Here is a 15,048-nt window from a genome sequence, read left to right as displayed (position 1 = left end):
TTATTTTTTTTTAACTTTATTAAACATAGTTATTTAAAAAGATATTTTTTTTTTTACATGGGGTTCACCACTTATCAAGGCCCGAAAGCCACTCAGGGATAAGGGTTATTGCGTGTGCAGTAATCAATGAGATAGTATTGTAGTAATCATTAGTATTGGGTGTTTAGATAGTGTCTTACTTAAGGGGGCGGTTTGTCAGGAGTTTGTTTATGTTGGACTTGAAGACGTCCAAGTTGTAGTCAGGTGGGAAACAGGCAAGTGGCAGAGAATTCCACTGGCGTGCAGTTCTAAGAAAGAAGTTTTGCTCATGGAATCTACGTTGGGATTTAGGCACAGATAAAGAGTGGGGAAAATTATTGACAGTAGTTTCAGCCAGACGGGTGTTTCTCATGAAAGATTGGCGAGGGGGGGACGAGGGATTGGAGCTCAGACGAGCACCTGCCATGGAAATAATGCTAAAACAAAGACAGGCTCGCAATCTCTCTTCTGTGGGAGAGAGGTTGCAGGGAAGAGAAAAGGACATCCCCCCACTAAACCACAAAGTCTATTTTGTATTCTGTCAAGGCAGGATAGGCTGTTTTTAGCAGCTCCTGCCCAGATGTGGCAGCAGTACTCCATCCTTGAACGTACTTGTCTTTTATATAGATAGAGAATTGCATCAGTAGTGAGATATTTTCTGGAGCGGTAGATATGATGATGGGTTTTTTTTTTTCAAATATAGTTAGTTTTTTTTAATGTAAACCTGCGTAATCTATTACAATCTTTTTTTTAGCAATTACTTTTTAATCGCATATCTTTTTATCAATTTTTTATTTATTTTTATCGCATCTCTATTACGATCTTTATTATCAATTATGTTATGAGTACTGGTCACGATTTGAGTTCCCTGCCGAACACCATAAAAAACACTGACTTCTCCCTACGCATGAGCAAAGGACATGTTTTAGTTGCCATAGTAACTAAACGCTTTGTTTATTAATGCAGACATTTAAGGCTGACAAAAAAAACGACGCATGACACTATGATATTATATGAGAAATATAATTAACTAATTTTTTACAAGAAAATGTTACAATATTTTTACAAAAAACAATTTACAAGTAATAATAAATTTTCACAATTAAAAGTAACTAACCTTAACTAGTGCTGAGGGAGAGGGTGCCCCCTCCTCCTATTTACGGAGAGACAAAAATATGTGCTCACCTCATGACTGTCCTGACAAAAAGAGAGTGCGAAAAGAAAGTGAATTGTGGGAAAAAATTTGGAGCCCATTTTCATCAGGAGATCAGTCACAAAGTAAAATAAGCTAACAACACTTAAATAAGTGAAAAGGAAATTAACATAAAAGAAAAGGAGGAAAAATAAAGATATATAAAACCGAAAAGCAAAAGAAATAATAATAATAGTAATAGTAATAATAGTAATAGTAATAATAATAATATTAATAATAATAGTAATAATAATAATAGTAATAATAATAGTAATAATAATAGTAATAATAATAATAGTAATAATAATAATAATAATGATAGTAATAATGATAATATTAATAATAATAATGATAATAATATTAATAATAATAGTAATATTAATAATAATAGTAATAATAATAATAATAGTAATAATAGTAATAATAATAATATTAATAATAATAGTAATAATAATAATAGTAATAATAATAATAATGATAGTAATAATAATGATAGTAATAATAATAATGATAATAATAATAGTAATAATAATAATAGTAGTAATAATAATAATAATAATAATGATAATAATAATAATAGTAATGATAATAATAATAATGATAATGATAATAATAATAATAGTAATAGTAGTAAAAGGGCTTGACCATTACTCCTGATCTTAAATGGAACACGTACATCAAATCTGTTTCCAAGGCCGCTGGAAAAATGGTGGGATCTTTCTATCGATCCGGTAGATATCTCACTGCTGATGCTATTCTCTATCTATATAAGAGCCAGGTACATCAAAGGATGGAATACTGTTGCCACATCTGGGCAGGAGCTGCTAGAAAGGACTTGTCCTGCCTTGATAGAGTTCAAAATAGACTTCGTAGCCTCGTAGAAGATGTCTTTTTCTCTTCCCTGCAACCTCTATCTCACAGAAGAGATGTTGCGAGTTTGTTTCTGATGTATTGTTATTTTCATGGAAAGTGTTCGACTGAGCTTCAGTCTATGGTCCTCCCTCGCCAAACTTTCACAAGAAATACTCGTATAACTGAAAACACTATCAATAATTCCCCCCACTCTTTATCCATAAATAAAGCTTCTTTCTTAGAACTGCACACCTGTGGAATTGTCTTCCGTTTTCCTGCTTTCCAGCTGACTGCAATATGGTTGTCTTCAAGTCCAACGTAAACAAGTTCTTGGTTAGCCGTTCCATATAAGTTATCAAATTTATCGAATTTTCATTACTAATGATTACTATATTGTCCAATTTCTACTGTACACTCTTTAACCCTTATCCTTGAGTGGCCTCTTGGCCTTGATAATGTGGTGATGCCTGTGTAAAATAATAATAGTAATAATAGTAATAATAATAAGGATAATAAAATTATAAAATTTAAAATTATATACCGATAAACAAAGAAATAAAAACAATAAACAAAAAAAGGGAGACAACATAAAAAACAAACAATACACAAAACAAAAGAAGGGCATGAATATATTTTAATGTCATGGCGGTGGCAGAATTGAGAAAGGCAAGCATCAAGCGACCAACCAGTGTGTTTGTATTATTTGAGATCAATTTGTAACAGCTACAGCATCGGTTCAGTAAATATGGAAGTTAGTTTTTCTCCCTAGAGATTTGTGTCTTCAGAATAAAAGGTATATCTGCTGTCAGGAATATTCTTGAATTCAGTGGAATTTGCTTTTGTTCCAAATGAAGCGAGTCAAAACCATAATTATTTTACTTTTCACTCTCCTCTCTCCATATTGGTAGGCAAGCTTGCTATAATGCCTGTTTTGTGATCTACTTTTGAAAATCTGTGATTCTTTTTTGTCATGCTTATTGTCTACATGTTTGCAAATGTGTATTTGATTTCTGGTAAAAATTATCAATATGTCCACCATTCTCCAGGGTGTCCCAAAAGAAGCTGACAGATTTTAAATTTAATTAACTTCCTCAATATTTAAGTTATGCTAACCAATTTTCATATGTAGGTAGATGAGCCTCTCCGTGATATTTTGTGATATAGTAAGATATCATAGTCTACTTATTCTAATTTTATTTACACAACTTAATCTAGGGTATGTTTTTCACAAGGTCTAATTTTAGTTATGGAAATTGATGTTACTCAAATGTCAACCATTTTCATTTTCACACTCTTGTGCTCTCTGCAGGGCATTGTCCAGCACATCACTTAATGTTTCAGGGCTTATGGCCCTAATTTCCTCCTCTATATTGTTTTTAAGGGCATTTATTGTGGCTGGTTTGTTTGCGTATACCCGCTCTTTGAGGTAACCCCAAAGGAAGAAATCTGCACATGTGAGATCTGGCGAGTGGGGTGGCCAATTTATCTCACAGCCACGAGAAATTATTCGATTGCATATTCCAGCCTTTTTTCTGGATCGTTTGGCTTAAGCTCTTGTACCAATTGAATTTAATATGGAAATTTGCCCGCTTCATGAAGCATTCTGTGAAGAAATGATCGAGAGACCCAAATATGACTTGATCTCCTTCTTACTGATGTGGATGGATCCTCGGCCACAATCTTTGCTAATCTCTGACGATTCTCATCACTTTTTGCCCTACAGGGTCTACCAGATTAAGGGAGTGTTATATTTCCGTTAAAGTAAAAGTTTCTATAGCACGTGATTTTGCACACGTTCCTTTTCCTTTTTAAAAGGGCTGAGTTTTTTTCTTCAACATTTCGTGACTAACAGTTTCTGAGTTTACTGCTGCTATTTGCTCTTACGTTTATTATTGGCTGTGAAATTAGTTCGGTAAAGCCTAGTAAAGAGGTTTTGGTCTGTCTTCCGTTCTACGATAAAGTACCACAATTTACTGAACTAATTTTTTATTTTCCTCATCGGAAATATGACTACACATAGTTGAAAAAGAGGCTTACGCGATAGTTGAATGTGTCCGAAAATGGAGGGACCTCCTTGCTGGGAAGCACTTCACTATCGTAACAGACCAGCAAGCCGTATCTTTTATGTATAAGCCAGCTAACCGAGGAAAAATTAAAAACAATAAAATCATTCGGTGGAAAATGGAGCTTCTCCCATTCTCGTACGATATAAAACACCGTCCCGGAAGTGAAAACATTGTTGCCAATGCTTTATCGAGAGTGTGTGGTGCTGCTACTTCCTCCTTGGAGGAGCTAAGAGCCGTACACAGGTCATTAATATACCCTGGTGTACAGCGTTTTTGGCACTTTATACGATCACACAGTATGCCATATTCAATTGATGAAGTTCGGCGCGTGACATCCGAGTGTACAACATGCGCAAAAATAAAACCTCAATTCTTCAGCCCTACTGACAATACACTGATCCATGCTACTGCTCCCTTCCAGCGTCTCTCCGCTTGTCCCGGCATCTTCGAAAGGATGTCGTTACCTATTTACTATTACATATTGATTCTCCCTCACATGACTCCCCCTAAGCTTTTACCCCAACTTTACATCAACCCTAACCCTAACCCTAACCCCAACTTTACATCAGCCCTTCTATTTCCCATGTAATTTTATTGTATTTCTATTTTTATTTTCATTTCTAAGCCAGTGTCACCTGTGCTAGACATCGCAACTATATTCATCTTTAACCTAGCTCCTTCCTCCTCTTTTAAGGAGAAGCATTAAGCTTCTAAATTCCATGGTATAAAGAGTCTGTATAACATTCCGTTTTGTTTTTTGAATCGACAAATAAATTTATATATAGATTTCTATTCAACTTATTCTGTCTTGAATTTTATATATATCTGTGTGTGTGTGTGTGTGTGTGTGTGTGTGTGTGCAAAGGAATAAATATGAAATAAAAACTTGAAACCAGATGGTAAATTAAATTAGTTAAGGGTATAAGCAGCTTAACATGTTAGTAAATATATGCAAACATATCATTAAAGTTGAGCGATTACATGTTTCAGTTTATAAAATGTTTTTGTCCTATATTTCTACCAGCATGTTACTTCGCTTATCCACTATTTCATGAATTAATCTATAATATATTTGTATATGATGGCATTGTAAATAGGAACCTTCTTTTTCTTCGTCTTATGGGTTCGATCCTGCCTGCCTACGTCCATATTTTTAACACCTCTCTCCACCCAAACTTTATACTGTTGTTTTGATTTCCTCCACTCCGCTACTATCACTATTTTTTTTAAACACCTCTCTTCACCTCAGTTTCCTTACTGCACCACCCTAACACACCCGGGCAGTAGGGTAAGTCGATTTTGGAACCCCGGTGAGACAATGGTGATGATAGTTGGGGTTTGACATAGAAAAGACCTACACAAAATATTTTTCTCAAAATCGTTATCTTTGCTTGAGGAAATGACTTTAAAAGTTGAAAAATTGAAGCGACTAAAGTTTTTGGTGAATTGTTAAGAACGTCCCATCATCAAAACAATCTGTACTGTTAAGAAAATGGAATCATTATTTCGAATATGTTTTAAACTAAATTTTAAAATAAAATGAGTGAGGATAGTGAATTAATAAAATAAATATTAAGTATAAAGGCAAAATTATGTTTTGTTTTAAATAATAACGACCAAAGTTCGCATTTTCATTTCAGGAAATTTTTTTTGGTGGAAACATTTTAGATTTCACCGTCGCAAAACACGCTCGTTATTGATATTGAAAATTAACGCTTGTTTATTATTTTATTTGAAAACATTACGATTTAGGATTAATTATCTCGAAAGAAAAAGCGAAAAAAATATATTTTATTATATTTCAAGTGTCTGCAGTGAATTTAAGCATATTTGTTTTATCTTTTTTAATTTGTTTTTCTATTAGGTTGGTGCAAAAATAATGGCATTTTGTGACGTTCAAATGAACGTCAAAAACATTGTTTTTGCACCAAACTAATATTTCACATCAAATTCTATTTGAAATTTTTATTAAAATATGGTAATCCTCCAGTTTTATATTAAACCAAAAAAAATAGTCCGTACAATTTTATTCTACGCATTCTTTACGAAACATAACTACGTAAGTTTGCAAGTTTTTCTACTTAATAAAAAACTGCCTACTGTTGTCTTGATTTCCCCACCCGCTACTACCACTATTTTTTTAACCCCTCCCCCCCTCCGTTGAGTTCCTTACTACACCACCTCAACACACCCGGGCAATGCTGGGTTATGCTGCTAGTTAAATATAAATAGCAAAATATTGTTTTCTTAATTGATAAAAAAAATATAAAATATGTTTGAATGTATTGACAATATATTTTCTTTAATTGCAGCTGTTTTAATAGATGATGGCTTTAAAGCAACAATGGATTACTTCAGGATCATTCTCAATCACTTCGGAAAGGAACTAAGAAAATATCTGTAAGAAAATAAAATAAAAAAGTTACACCGATACAGTTACCCCATCGGCAGCAAAAACAAGCAGATAAGAAAAAAGTAAACTAGTGAATGAATACCTGATAGAGTAGGATGCCTCATCCCCAGCAGAACCAAAAAGAAATTAAGACTGAAAAGAGAAGCGAGAAGCGATATTCTTGCAAAGTTTGTGGAGCTGCATTTTCCGGAAGTTCTAGTCTAAAATGGCACATGCGAACACACACAGGTGAGAAACCGTATTCTTGCAAAGATTGTGGACAGGCATTCTCACAGAGTGCAAGTCTCAAAAATCACATGCGAACGCACACAGGTGAGAAGCCATATTCTTGTAAAGTTTGTGGAAATGCATTTTCAGCGAGTTCTAATTTAAAGAACCACATGCGAACGCACACAGGTGAGAAACCATATTCTTGCACCGAGTGCGGAATCGCGTTTTCACAAAGCGGCACTCTGCAGAGTCACATGCGACTACACACAGGCGAGAAACCCTATTATTGTAAAATTTGTGGATTTGAATTCTCGCAGAGTAGCAGTTGTAAAAGTCATATGCGATTGCACACAGGTGATCGACCGTATTCTTGTAAGGTTTGCGGAAATACCTTTGCAGATAGCTCCAATTTAAAAACGCATGTGCGTATACACACCGGTGAGAAACCTTATTCTTGTGAATTCTGTGGAATGGCATTCAGAGACGGTTCTAATTTGAAAACACACATACGAATACACACTGGTGAGAAACCATATTCTTGTCAAGTTTGTGGAACTGCATTTTCACAGAGTGGCAGTCTTAAGAATCATATGCGAAAACACACAGGTGGTTCTGGAGAAACTTAAAAAGTATATAAACAGGGATGCCTCACTGCAATGGTTGAAGAGTGGGATACTACCATTTGATGATGAAAGGTTTATTTTAGTCGATCAAGATCAGGGTTTACTCATAAATGGATTTAAAAAAAAAATGGCTTACCTACAAGCAAATAGCCAGTGGAGGTTCTGCCACTCAACAGTTGAGAATCCGAGCCATCTTATATCTGTATTTCAAACTTTATGGGCAGATGGGCTTTAATTGCCTGCCACAACAAAATATATAAATACCTCCATTGGATTATTTGTGGAGAGATGCAACTTGACAGATCATAGAACATTAATCATCACTGATAACATCAAGCAGAAAGAGGACTGTTGTACAACAAAGACATTCAAGCCCACGGGTACATAAAAACAAGGTAGAGCAAGCGTAAAAGATCTGTGCTCATTATAGATATCATTGTTCCCAATGACTATGGTCTTAATAGAACTGAACCGGAAAACATAAAAAAAATCAGAACTTAAAGAATAATTTAAACATGATCTGAAAGAAATAAACATTACACCAATTGTGAACAACTGACCTAATGAGAAAAAATCGTTGGAAGAAAAAACTAACAAAATATAAATAGCAGTCATAAAGGGAACATTATCCTATTTAAAAAAAAAACAAAAAAACCTCGGATATAAATTCAAATTGTAATTAAATCAAGTGTTAGTACCATGAGGAGTTAGCTCCCTTGATCTGTTAAAATATTTGAATTTTGTAGAGCATCGTTTTCGCAAAGCGCTGTAATAAATTTAAAAAAAAAATGAATAATATTTTTTTTCTTGTGAATTATGCAGTTCAAGTGTCAGGAAAATCCTAATTGAGCTATCTTGAATTTTTTGTACTTTACATTATGCCACAACGAAGTATGTAATTACCTCCATTGTAAAACCTGTGGAGAGGAGAGATGCTGCTTGACAGATCATCAAATGTCTGGATACATGAACCATCACCAATAACAGCAAACGGAAAAGTGACAATGTTCTATGACGAAGACATACAGGCGGGTAGATACATAAAAGACAATGCCATTAAACCAGACATTGTAATATGGAACAAGCCTGAAAGAACTGTCATTATCGATGTCACAGTCCCAAATGATTTTGGCTTTAATAGAGCTGAACGGCAAAAGATAATAATATATCAGAACCTTAAAAAAATGATCTAAAGGGACATGGTCTCTGAAAGAAATAAACAATAATAAATATAATATATACTGGTTGTGATAGGAGCATTTTCAAAAAAGAATCTTCAAGAATACTTAGAAGCAATCCCTGGAAAACCAAGCTGTAACAAAATACAAATAGCAGCCGTAAAGGGAACAGTGTCTATTCTTAAAAGAGCTCTCATATAAATTCAGATCACACAGGCGGGCAGATACATAAAAGATAAGGCTGTCAAGCCGGACCTTGTAATATAAAGCAAGCCTGAAAAAACTGCGCTCATGATCATTGTCACAAATGATTATGGTGTTGATAGAACTGAACAAGAAAAGATAACAAAAAATCAGGACCTAAAGAATGACTTAAAAACAACATTATCCTTAAAAGAAATCATTATATAAGATGTGATAGGAGCCACTGGCCTAATAAAAAAATAAAAAAATCTTAAGAAATACTTAGAAACAATTCCTTAAAGACTAAGCTGGTATGAAATACAGATAGCACCCATAAAGGGAAACAGTGCCCAATCTTAAAAGAGCCCTTGGATATAAATTCAAATCATAACAAAAGCCTTAATTCCAGGATCTCTTAAAATTCATTAAAATAAAATAATTAAAAAAAGTGAGAAATCGTGTTATAAAGTCTGTGGAACTGAATTTTCACAGACTGGCAATCTTAAGAGTCATATGCAAAGACACAGGTGAGAAACCTGACGAAAACAAAAGAGTCAACCACCTGCTCTTCATGGATCACTCCAAGCTGTATGCCGACTCAGATACTGACTTAAGTCATTACCTTTATTGTTCAAACTTAAATTGTAATTTTTTTCAAGTAAATAAACTATATATATAAGTCGACTCTTTGGTCATACATAACTTCATGATCTTAAATGGAACACGTACATCAAATCTGTTGCTAAGGCCGCTGGAAAAATGGTGGGATCTTTCTATCGATCCGGTAGATATCTCACTGCTGATGCTATTCTCTATCTATATAAGAGCCAGGTACGTCCAAGGATGGATTACTGTTGCCACATCTGGGCAGGAGCTGCTAGAAAGGACTTGTCCTGCCTTGATAGAGTTCTAAATAGACTTCGTAGCCTCGTAGGAGATGTCCTTTTCTCTTCCTTGCAACCTCTATCTCACAGAAGAGATGTTGCGAGTTTGTCTCTGATGTATCGTTATTTTCATGGAAAGTGTTCGACTGAGCTTCAATCTATGGTCCCCCCTCGCCAAACTTTCACAAGAAACACTCGTCTAGCTGTAAACACTATCAATAATTCCCCCCACTCTTTATCTGTGCCTAAACCTAAACGTAGATTCCATGAACAAAGCTTCTTTCTGAGAACTGCACGCCTGTGGAATTGTCTTCTGTTTTCCTGCTTTCCGGCTGACTACAATATGGTTGTGTTCAAGTCTAACGTAAATAAGTTCTTGATGAGCCGTTCCATATAAGTTATCAAATTTACCAAAATTTTCATTACTAATGATTACTATATTGTCCAATTTCTACTGTACACTCTTTAACCCTTATCCTTGAGTGGCCTCTTGGCCTTGATAATGTGGCGATGCCTATGTAAAAAAAAAAAAAAAAGTTTGGTTTGAACAAATGTGGCAAATTTCTTATGAAAACTGGCAAGAAGCTACAACCGGGAAATATACAGTTTGATAAAGATACTGAAATCAAGGACGGAGAAGAGCAGGAAAAATAGATATATGTTGCCATAGGAGAACATGATTCTATTCAGCATGCCAAGATGAGAACAAATTGTCAGAGAATTTATAGATTGTGTAAGGAAAATCAATAAAACAGAACTTATAAACAAAAAAATATCTGCCATTTACCAACTAGTTATGCCTGTGATAATATACAGCTTTGCCATTTGTTCGAGCTAATGGATGCAAAAAATTCACCCACTAACTCAGATTTTTTTTTTTTTTTTTTTTTTTTACAAAGGCATCACCACATTATCAAGGCCCAGAGGCCACTCAAGGATAAGGGTTAAAGAGTGTACAGTGGAAATTGGTCAATATAGTAATCATTAGTAATGAAAATTTTGGTAAATTTGATAACTTATATGGAATGGCTCATCAAGAACTTATTTACGTTAGACTTGAAGACAACCATATTGTAGTCAGCCGGAAAGCAGGAAAATGGAAGACAATTCCACAGGCGTGCAGTTCTAAGAAAGAAGCTTTGTTCATGGAATCTACGTTTAGGTTTAGGCACAGATAAAGAGTGGGGGGAATTATTGATAGTGTTTACAGCTAGACGAGTGTTTCTTGTGAAAGTTTGGCGAGGGGGGGCCATAGATTGAAGCTCAGTCGAACACTTTCCATGAAAATAACGATACATCAGAGACAAACTCGCAACATCTCTTCTGTGAGATAGAGGTTGCAAGGAAGAGAAAAGGACATCTCCTACGAGGCTACGAAGTCTATTTAGAACTCTATCAAGGCAGGACAAGTCCTTTCTAGCAGCTCCTTGTAATTCGTTCACTAAATTTCCTTAAAATAAACGTGTTCTCCAATTTTGAATTCAAGGTCTTCCCACATTTCTTTTTGCAAAAATAAAAAAAAACTGCTGACACCATTCCATTTTTAATATTCTTTTCAAATAGACATACTAATAATTGTGCCGTCTAGTTTCGAAGTACGCAAAGAAGGTAGATGATTTCCCTTCAAATCAATTCAGAAACGACTCCAGGGAATTCTAGCCGAGTTGCTCAAGAATTACAGATCATAAATTTATCAACTTAATACTTTCTATATTTCAGTTAGTGAGAGAAGAATCTATCGCCATACTTTCCCTCCTAAACAGGCCTATTGTACTTATATTAAATAGAATACTTAATATTAGTTTCAGTTTTTTGGTGTTTTTTTTTTTTTTTGTTAATGGAGAGTAGACAATGCATTGTGGATGTGTTCTCGGCAGCTCCCATAACTCTCGCTTCTTCTAATTTGTCTCTCAGTCGGAATTGGTGATTTTTTTTGACAAAGGGAGAAAAAAAGCTGTATTCTAGGTCTGCAGAATTTTTTTGTTAACAGTAGCCTGCAATGGAAATTTTTCTATTTCTATCCTTGTAACCATGTCACTAGTAAGGGTGCTGGAGGTAAACGTTTTTCTGGGTTGACGTTATCCACCTGATAGGCAGAGACCCAAACCTTGAATTAACTACTAAGAAGACTGTCCTATCAGCAGGTGTAAAGTACTGGGGCTGCTGAATTGCCATTTGGTGAATGGATTCTGGACCATGCCATAGCTTCTGGTGGGGCTTCTCAATGCCATATTAGTGGTTACGGCTTTACCTTATGATCTACAAACAAAAATATTTCTTCACTTTTTCTTCCTTTAATTGCCCACTCTGGGTTGCTTTAACCAAGTCTGTCAACCTATTCCACAAATCCTAAAACTCCATCATAAAAAGTCTCCAGGAAAAATACATGATTAAACCCAGAACTCCAACTTCCAACGTCTACCATGTCTCCTTCTCTAACATCTGGGGTCTACATTCCAGCCTTCCAGAGGCTTAAATCTAATTATAGGAGAACAAACCTGAACTAATCTTCCCAAGCGAAACTGGCATTGGACCGACTGCTTCCCTAGATGAGTTTGTAATTAAAAGATATTCTAATTTAACATTCAAATGTGCCCCCTCCCCCCAAGATCGACAGAGGCCTGGAATATGTGCCTACATTAGAGATTACTTTCCATGCGGTAGGGATAGCTTCAAAGAAGACCCTAAATTATCCGATATGTGCTTTTGGATTGCACTTGCTCACACCACTGCATTTTGACCTCTATCGCCCTCATAACAGTGGAGTGAGCATATTCGAGCATTTGTGAGAAAATTGAACACATCCTGTCTGTTCATCCTTCGACTAATATTCACATCTGTCGGAGCGGGGGTTGCCACATGTTAAACAGTATTCTACTCAGTATATGTGGGCGCGTTACAGAAAAACGGTTAATTAAACTGCAGAAGCGTTTGTTAAACTACACAAGTTCTATGATTGAATACCCACCCACCCCCAAAAAAAGAACGAAAAACGTAAAAAATATGTTTTTGGAAACCGCTCATGAAAACTTACAGCATTATTTTTACTGTTAAATGAGGTGAAAACTTTATTTTATGAAAAATATTTCCTCATTTAAAATATCCGCCATGTATTCATGCACTTAGTGAAACATCAAGTGACTGCATGCATGGGCGCACATTTCAGTAAGAAACCGATTATACATAGCGTAAACAAAGGTAGTGAAATGGCGCAAAGGATGCAAACAGTAAATTTGTGACGGGTTTAATTATCAGATTCATTGTCAGAGATCTGGAATACTCCTAAGAAAGATAGCAAGAAACAAAGAGAACGGAGGGAGAGGGGGAGCGAGAAAAATAAAGAGAAAGGGAGAGAGAAGAGAGAGAGAGAGAGAGAGGCGAGAGAGAAATGTAGATGTCTAGGTATGTGGTGGCGGTGGCTGAGCGAGTGAAGTTTAAAGTTCATTGACACTAAAAAACCATGCCAACAAGAAAGTTTTCTACAGGATGGGAAGAAATGAACAGGTGACAAGGAAAATAATCTTTCCCCAAGAATTATTCAAATAGATTCCATTCTAAAATTACATTTGACTGAATAAAGGCGGGGGGGGGGGAGTGTATTGAACTCATTAAGTTTGGTTGTGGTTTTGTTTTACGGCATATCCACCCTTTTCGGATTACTTAATGCTGGATCCAGTAATTTTTGTAAAAGCTTTTATGCTTCAAATATTTATTCATAGTGTTTGGTTTTATTGTTTTGTAGAGAAAAATTGTCTTTTTTGTTTGTTTGTTTTTTTTGCTATCTTTGCAAAAAAAGATTGAATTTGTAAGATAATATGTAAATATTATCTTACAAATTCAATCTTTTTTTGCAAAGATAGCAAAAAAAAAAAAAAAAAAAAAAAAAAAAAAACAACAATGAAATTAAGAAAGTGAAAAAAAAAAAGCGTGTTCGTTTCAATATCGGAAAGCGGAAAAATATCCGGAGAGCTCAGGGAGGGGGTCATTTTGGCTTTGAAGCTGAAAATCTTTTGGCTCCGTTTGACTCTCTTTTGCCGTTTTTTCCAAAATGGGAAATCACCTCGGTTTTGCCCTTGGCAGAATGAAAGAAAGCAAACCGAAATCACAACAGGCTCACCTTTTAAACTTCAACGTAAATTTTATTAAAGTAAAAGATCCAAATCGCAAAAGATGCGCCCTTTTAAGCCATCTGTCGTAACAGAGTTGGTAATAGTACCTATTTACTATGCCTCCCCACGGGACAGAGTTAGACACCAGGGTCGTTTTTTAACGTGGAGAAAAGGTACAAAAATAAAAATTGTCTCAGTCGTGAAGGATTTCTCCTCCACCGAAAGAGAACAAGAAATAGAAGTGCAGCATCTGAAGAACAGATGGTATTTATTTGCTCCCCCACCGAGCAAATTAGGCACAAGGCCGATTTTTAATGTGAGGAGTGAAGGGAGTGGGAAGGGAAAAAGGGGACCAGCTCCCGAGAGGTGGGAAATGGGAGCTGGTTAATGGTCAGGCATGTGGGGTTGCCCCCACATCTGGTCTTTGCTAGTCATAGCTAGTCATAGCTTGTAGTATCTGTCGGAACAGATGGTATTTATTTGCTCCCCCACTGAGCAAATTAGGCACAAGGCCGTTTTTAATGTGAGGTAAAAACCAGCTCCCCTAAAAGGGGTCACTCTGGTTACCAAAAATAATAATTGTCCCAGTATAGAGGGTTTCCCCTCCATTGACTGGTACAAATTATCTTAAGTGCAGCATCTGTCGGAACAGATGGTGTTTATTTGCTCCCCCACTGAGCAAATTAGGCACAAGGCCGTTTTTAATGTGAGGTAAAAACCAGCTCCCCTAAAAGGGGTCACTCTGGTTACCAAAAATAATAATTGTCCCAGTATAGAGGGTTTCCCCTCTATTGACTGGTACAAATTATCTTAAGTGCAGTATCTGCCGGAACAGATGGTATTTATTTGCTCCCCCACTGAGCAAATTAGGCACAAGGCCGTTTTTAATGTGAGGTAAAAACCAGCTCCCCTAAAAGTAGGCAAAAAGGGGGCACTCTGGTTACCAAAAATAATAATTGTCCCAGTATAGAGGGTTTCCCCTCCATTGACCGGTACAAATCATCTTAAGTGCAGCATCTGCCGGAACAGATACTACACTTTGATCCCGGCCCGAAGGCCAAGACAAGTAGTTCATGGTTTATCTGTGCATTTGCAGGATTAAAGCCTCCATGCTGTTCGAAGAGTAGTTGCAACAAGTCGATGAGTTAAGTGATGCCTTCCAAGGATGAATACTGTGAGTCTGGTAGACATCATGGAGTTCACTGTGAATATCCGTCCGAATGGTGAACGAGGGGCAGGTGAAAATGTAGACCTTAATTTCGGCTTTGAGAGACATTATTTAAGTAATGATGAAAGTCAATTAGTTTGTAGAACACAACA

General features: G+C 35.9%; 1 protein-coding gene across 1 annotated transcript in view; it reads left to right on the top strand.

Annotated features, from left to right (window-relative positions):
• LOC145269177 (uncharacterized) overlaps nucleotides 1-11,099 on the top strand; it is a 41,418-nt gene extending 30,319 nt beyond the window's left edge. Inside the window, exon 3 of the mRNA XM_080124786.1 lies at nucleotides 6,631-11,099. Within this exon, the coding sequence (XP_079980912.1) occupies nucleotides 6,631-7,377 (747 nt within the window). The 3' untranslated portion in view covers nucleotides 7,378-11,099. The remainder of the gene's footprint in view (nucleotides 1-6,630) is intronic.
• The last annotated feature ends 3,949 nt before the right edge of the window (nucleotides 11,100-15,048 follow it).

Source organism: Euprymna scolopes, chromosome 45 (genome assembly GCF_053919585.1).
Source record: "Euprymna scolopes isolate OS-2025 chromosome 45, ASM5391958v1, whole genome shotgun sequence".
NCBI classification, from domain to species: Eukaryota; Metazoa; Mollusca; class Cephalopoda; order Sepiida; family Sepiolidae; genus Euprymna; species Euprymna scolopes.
This window is presented reverse-complemented; position numbering and strand designations above follow the sequence as displayed.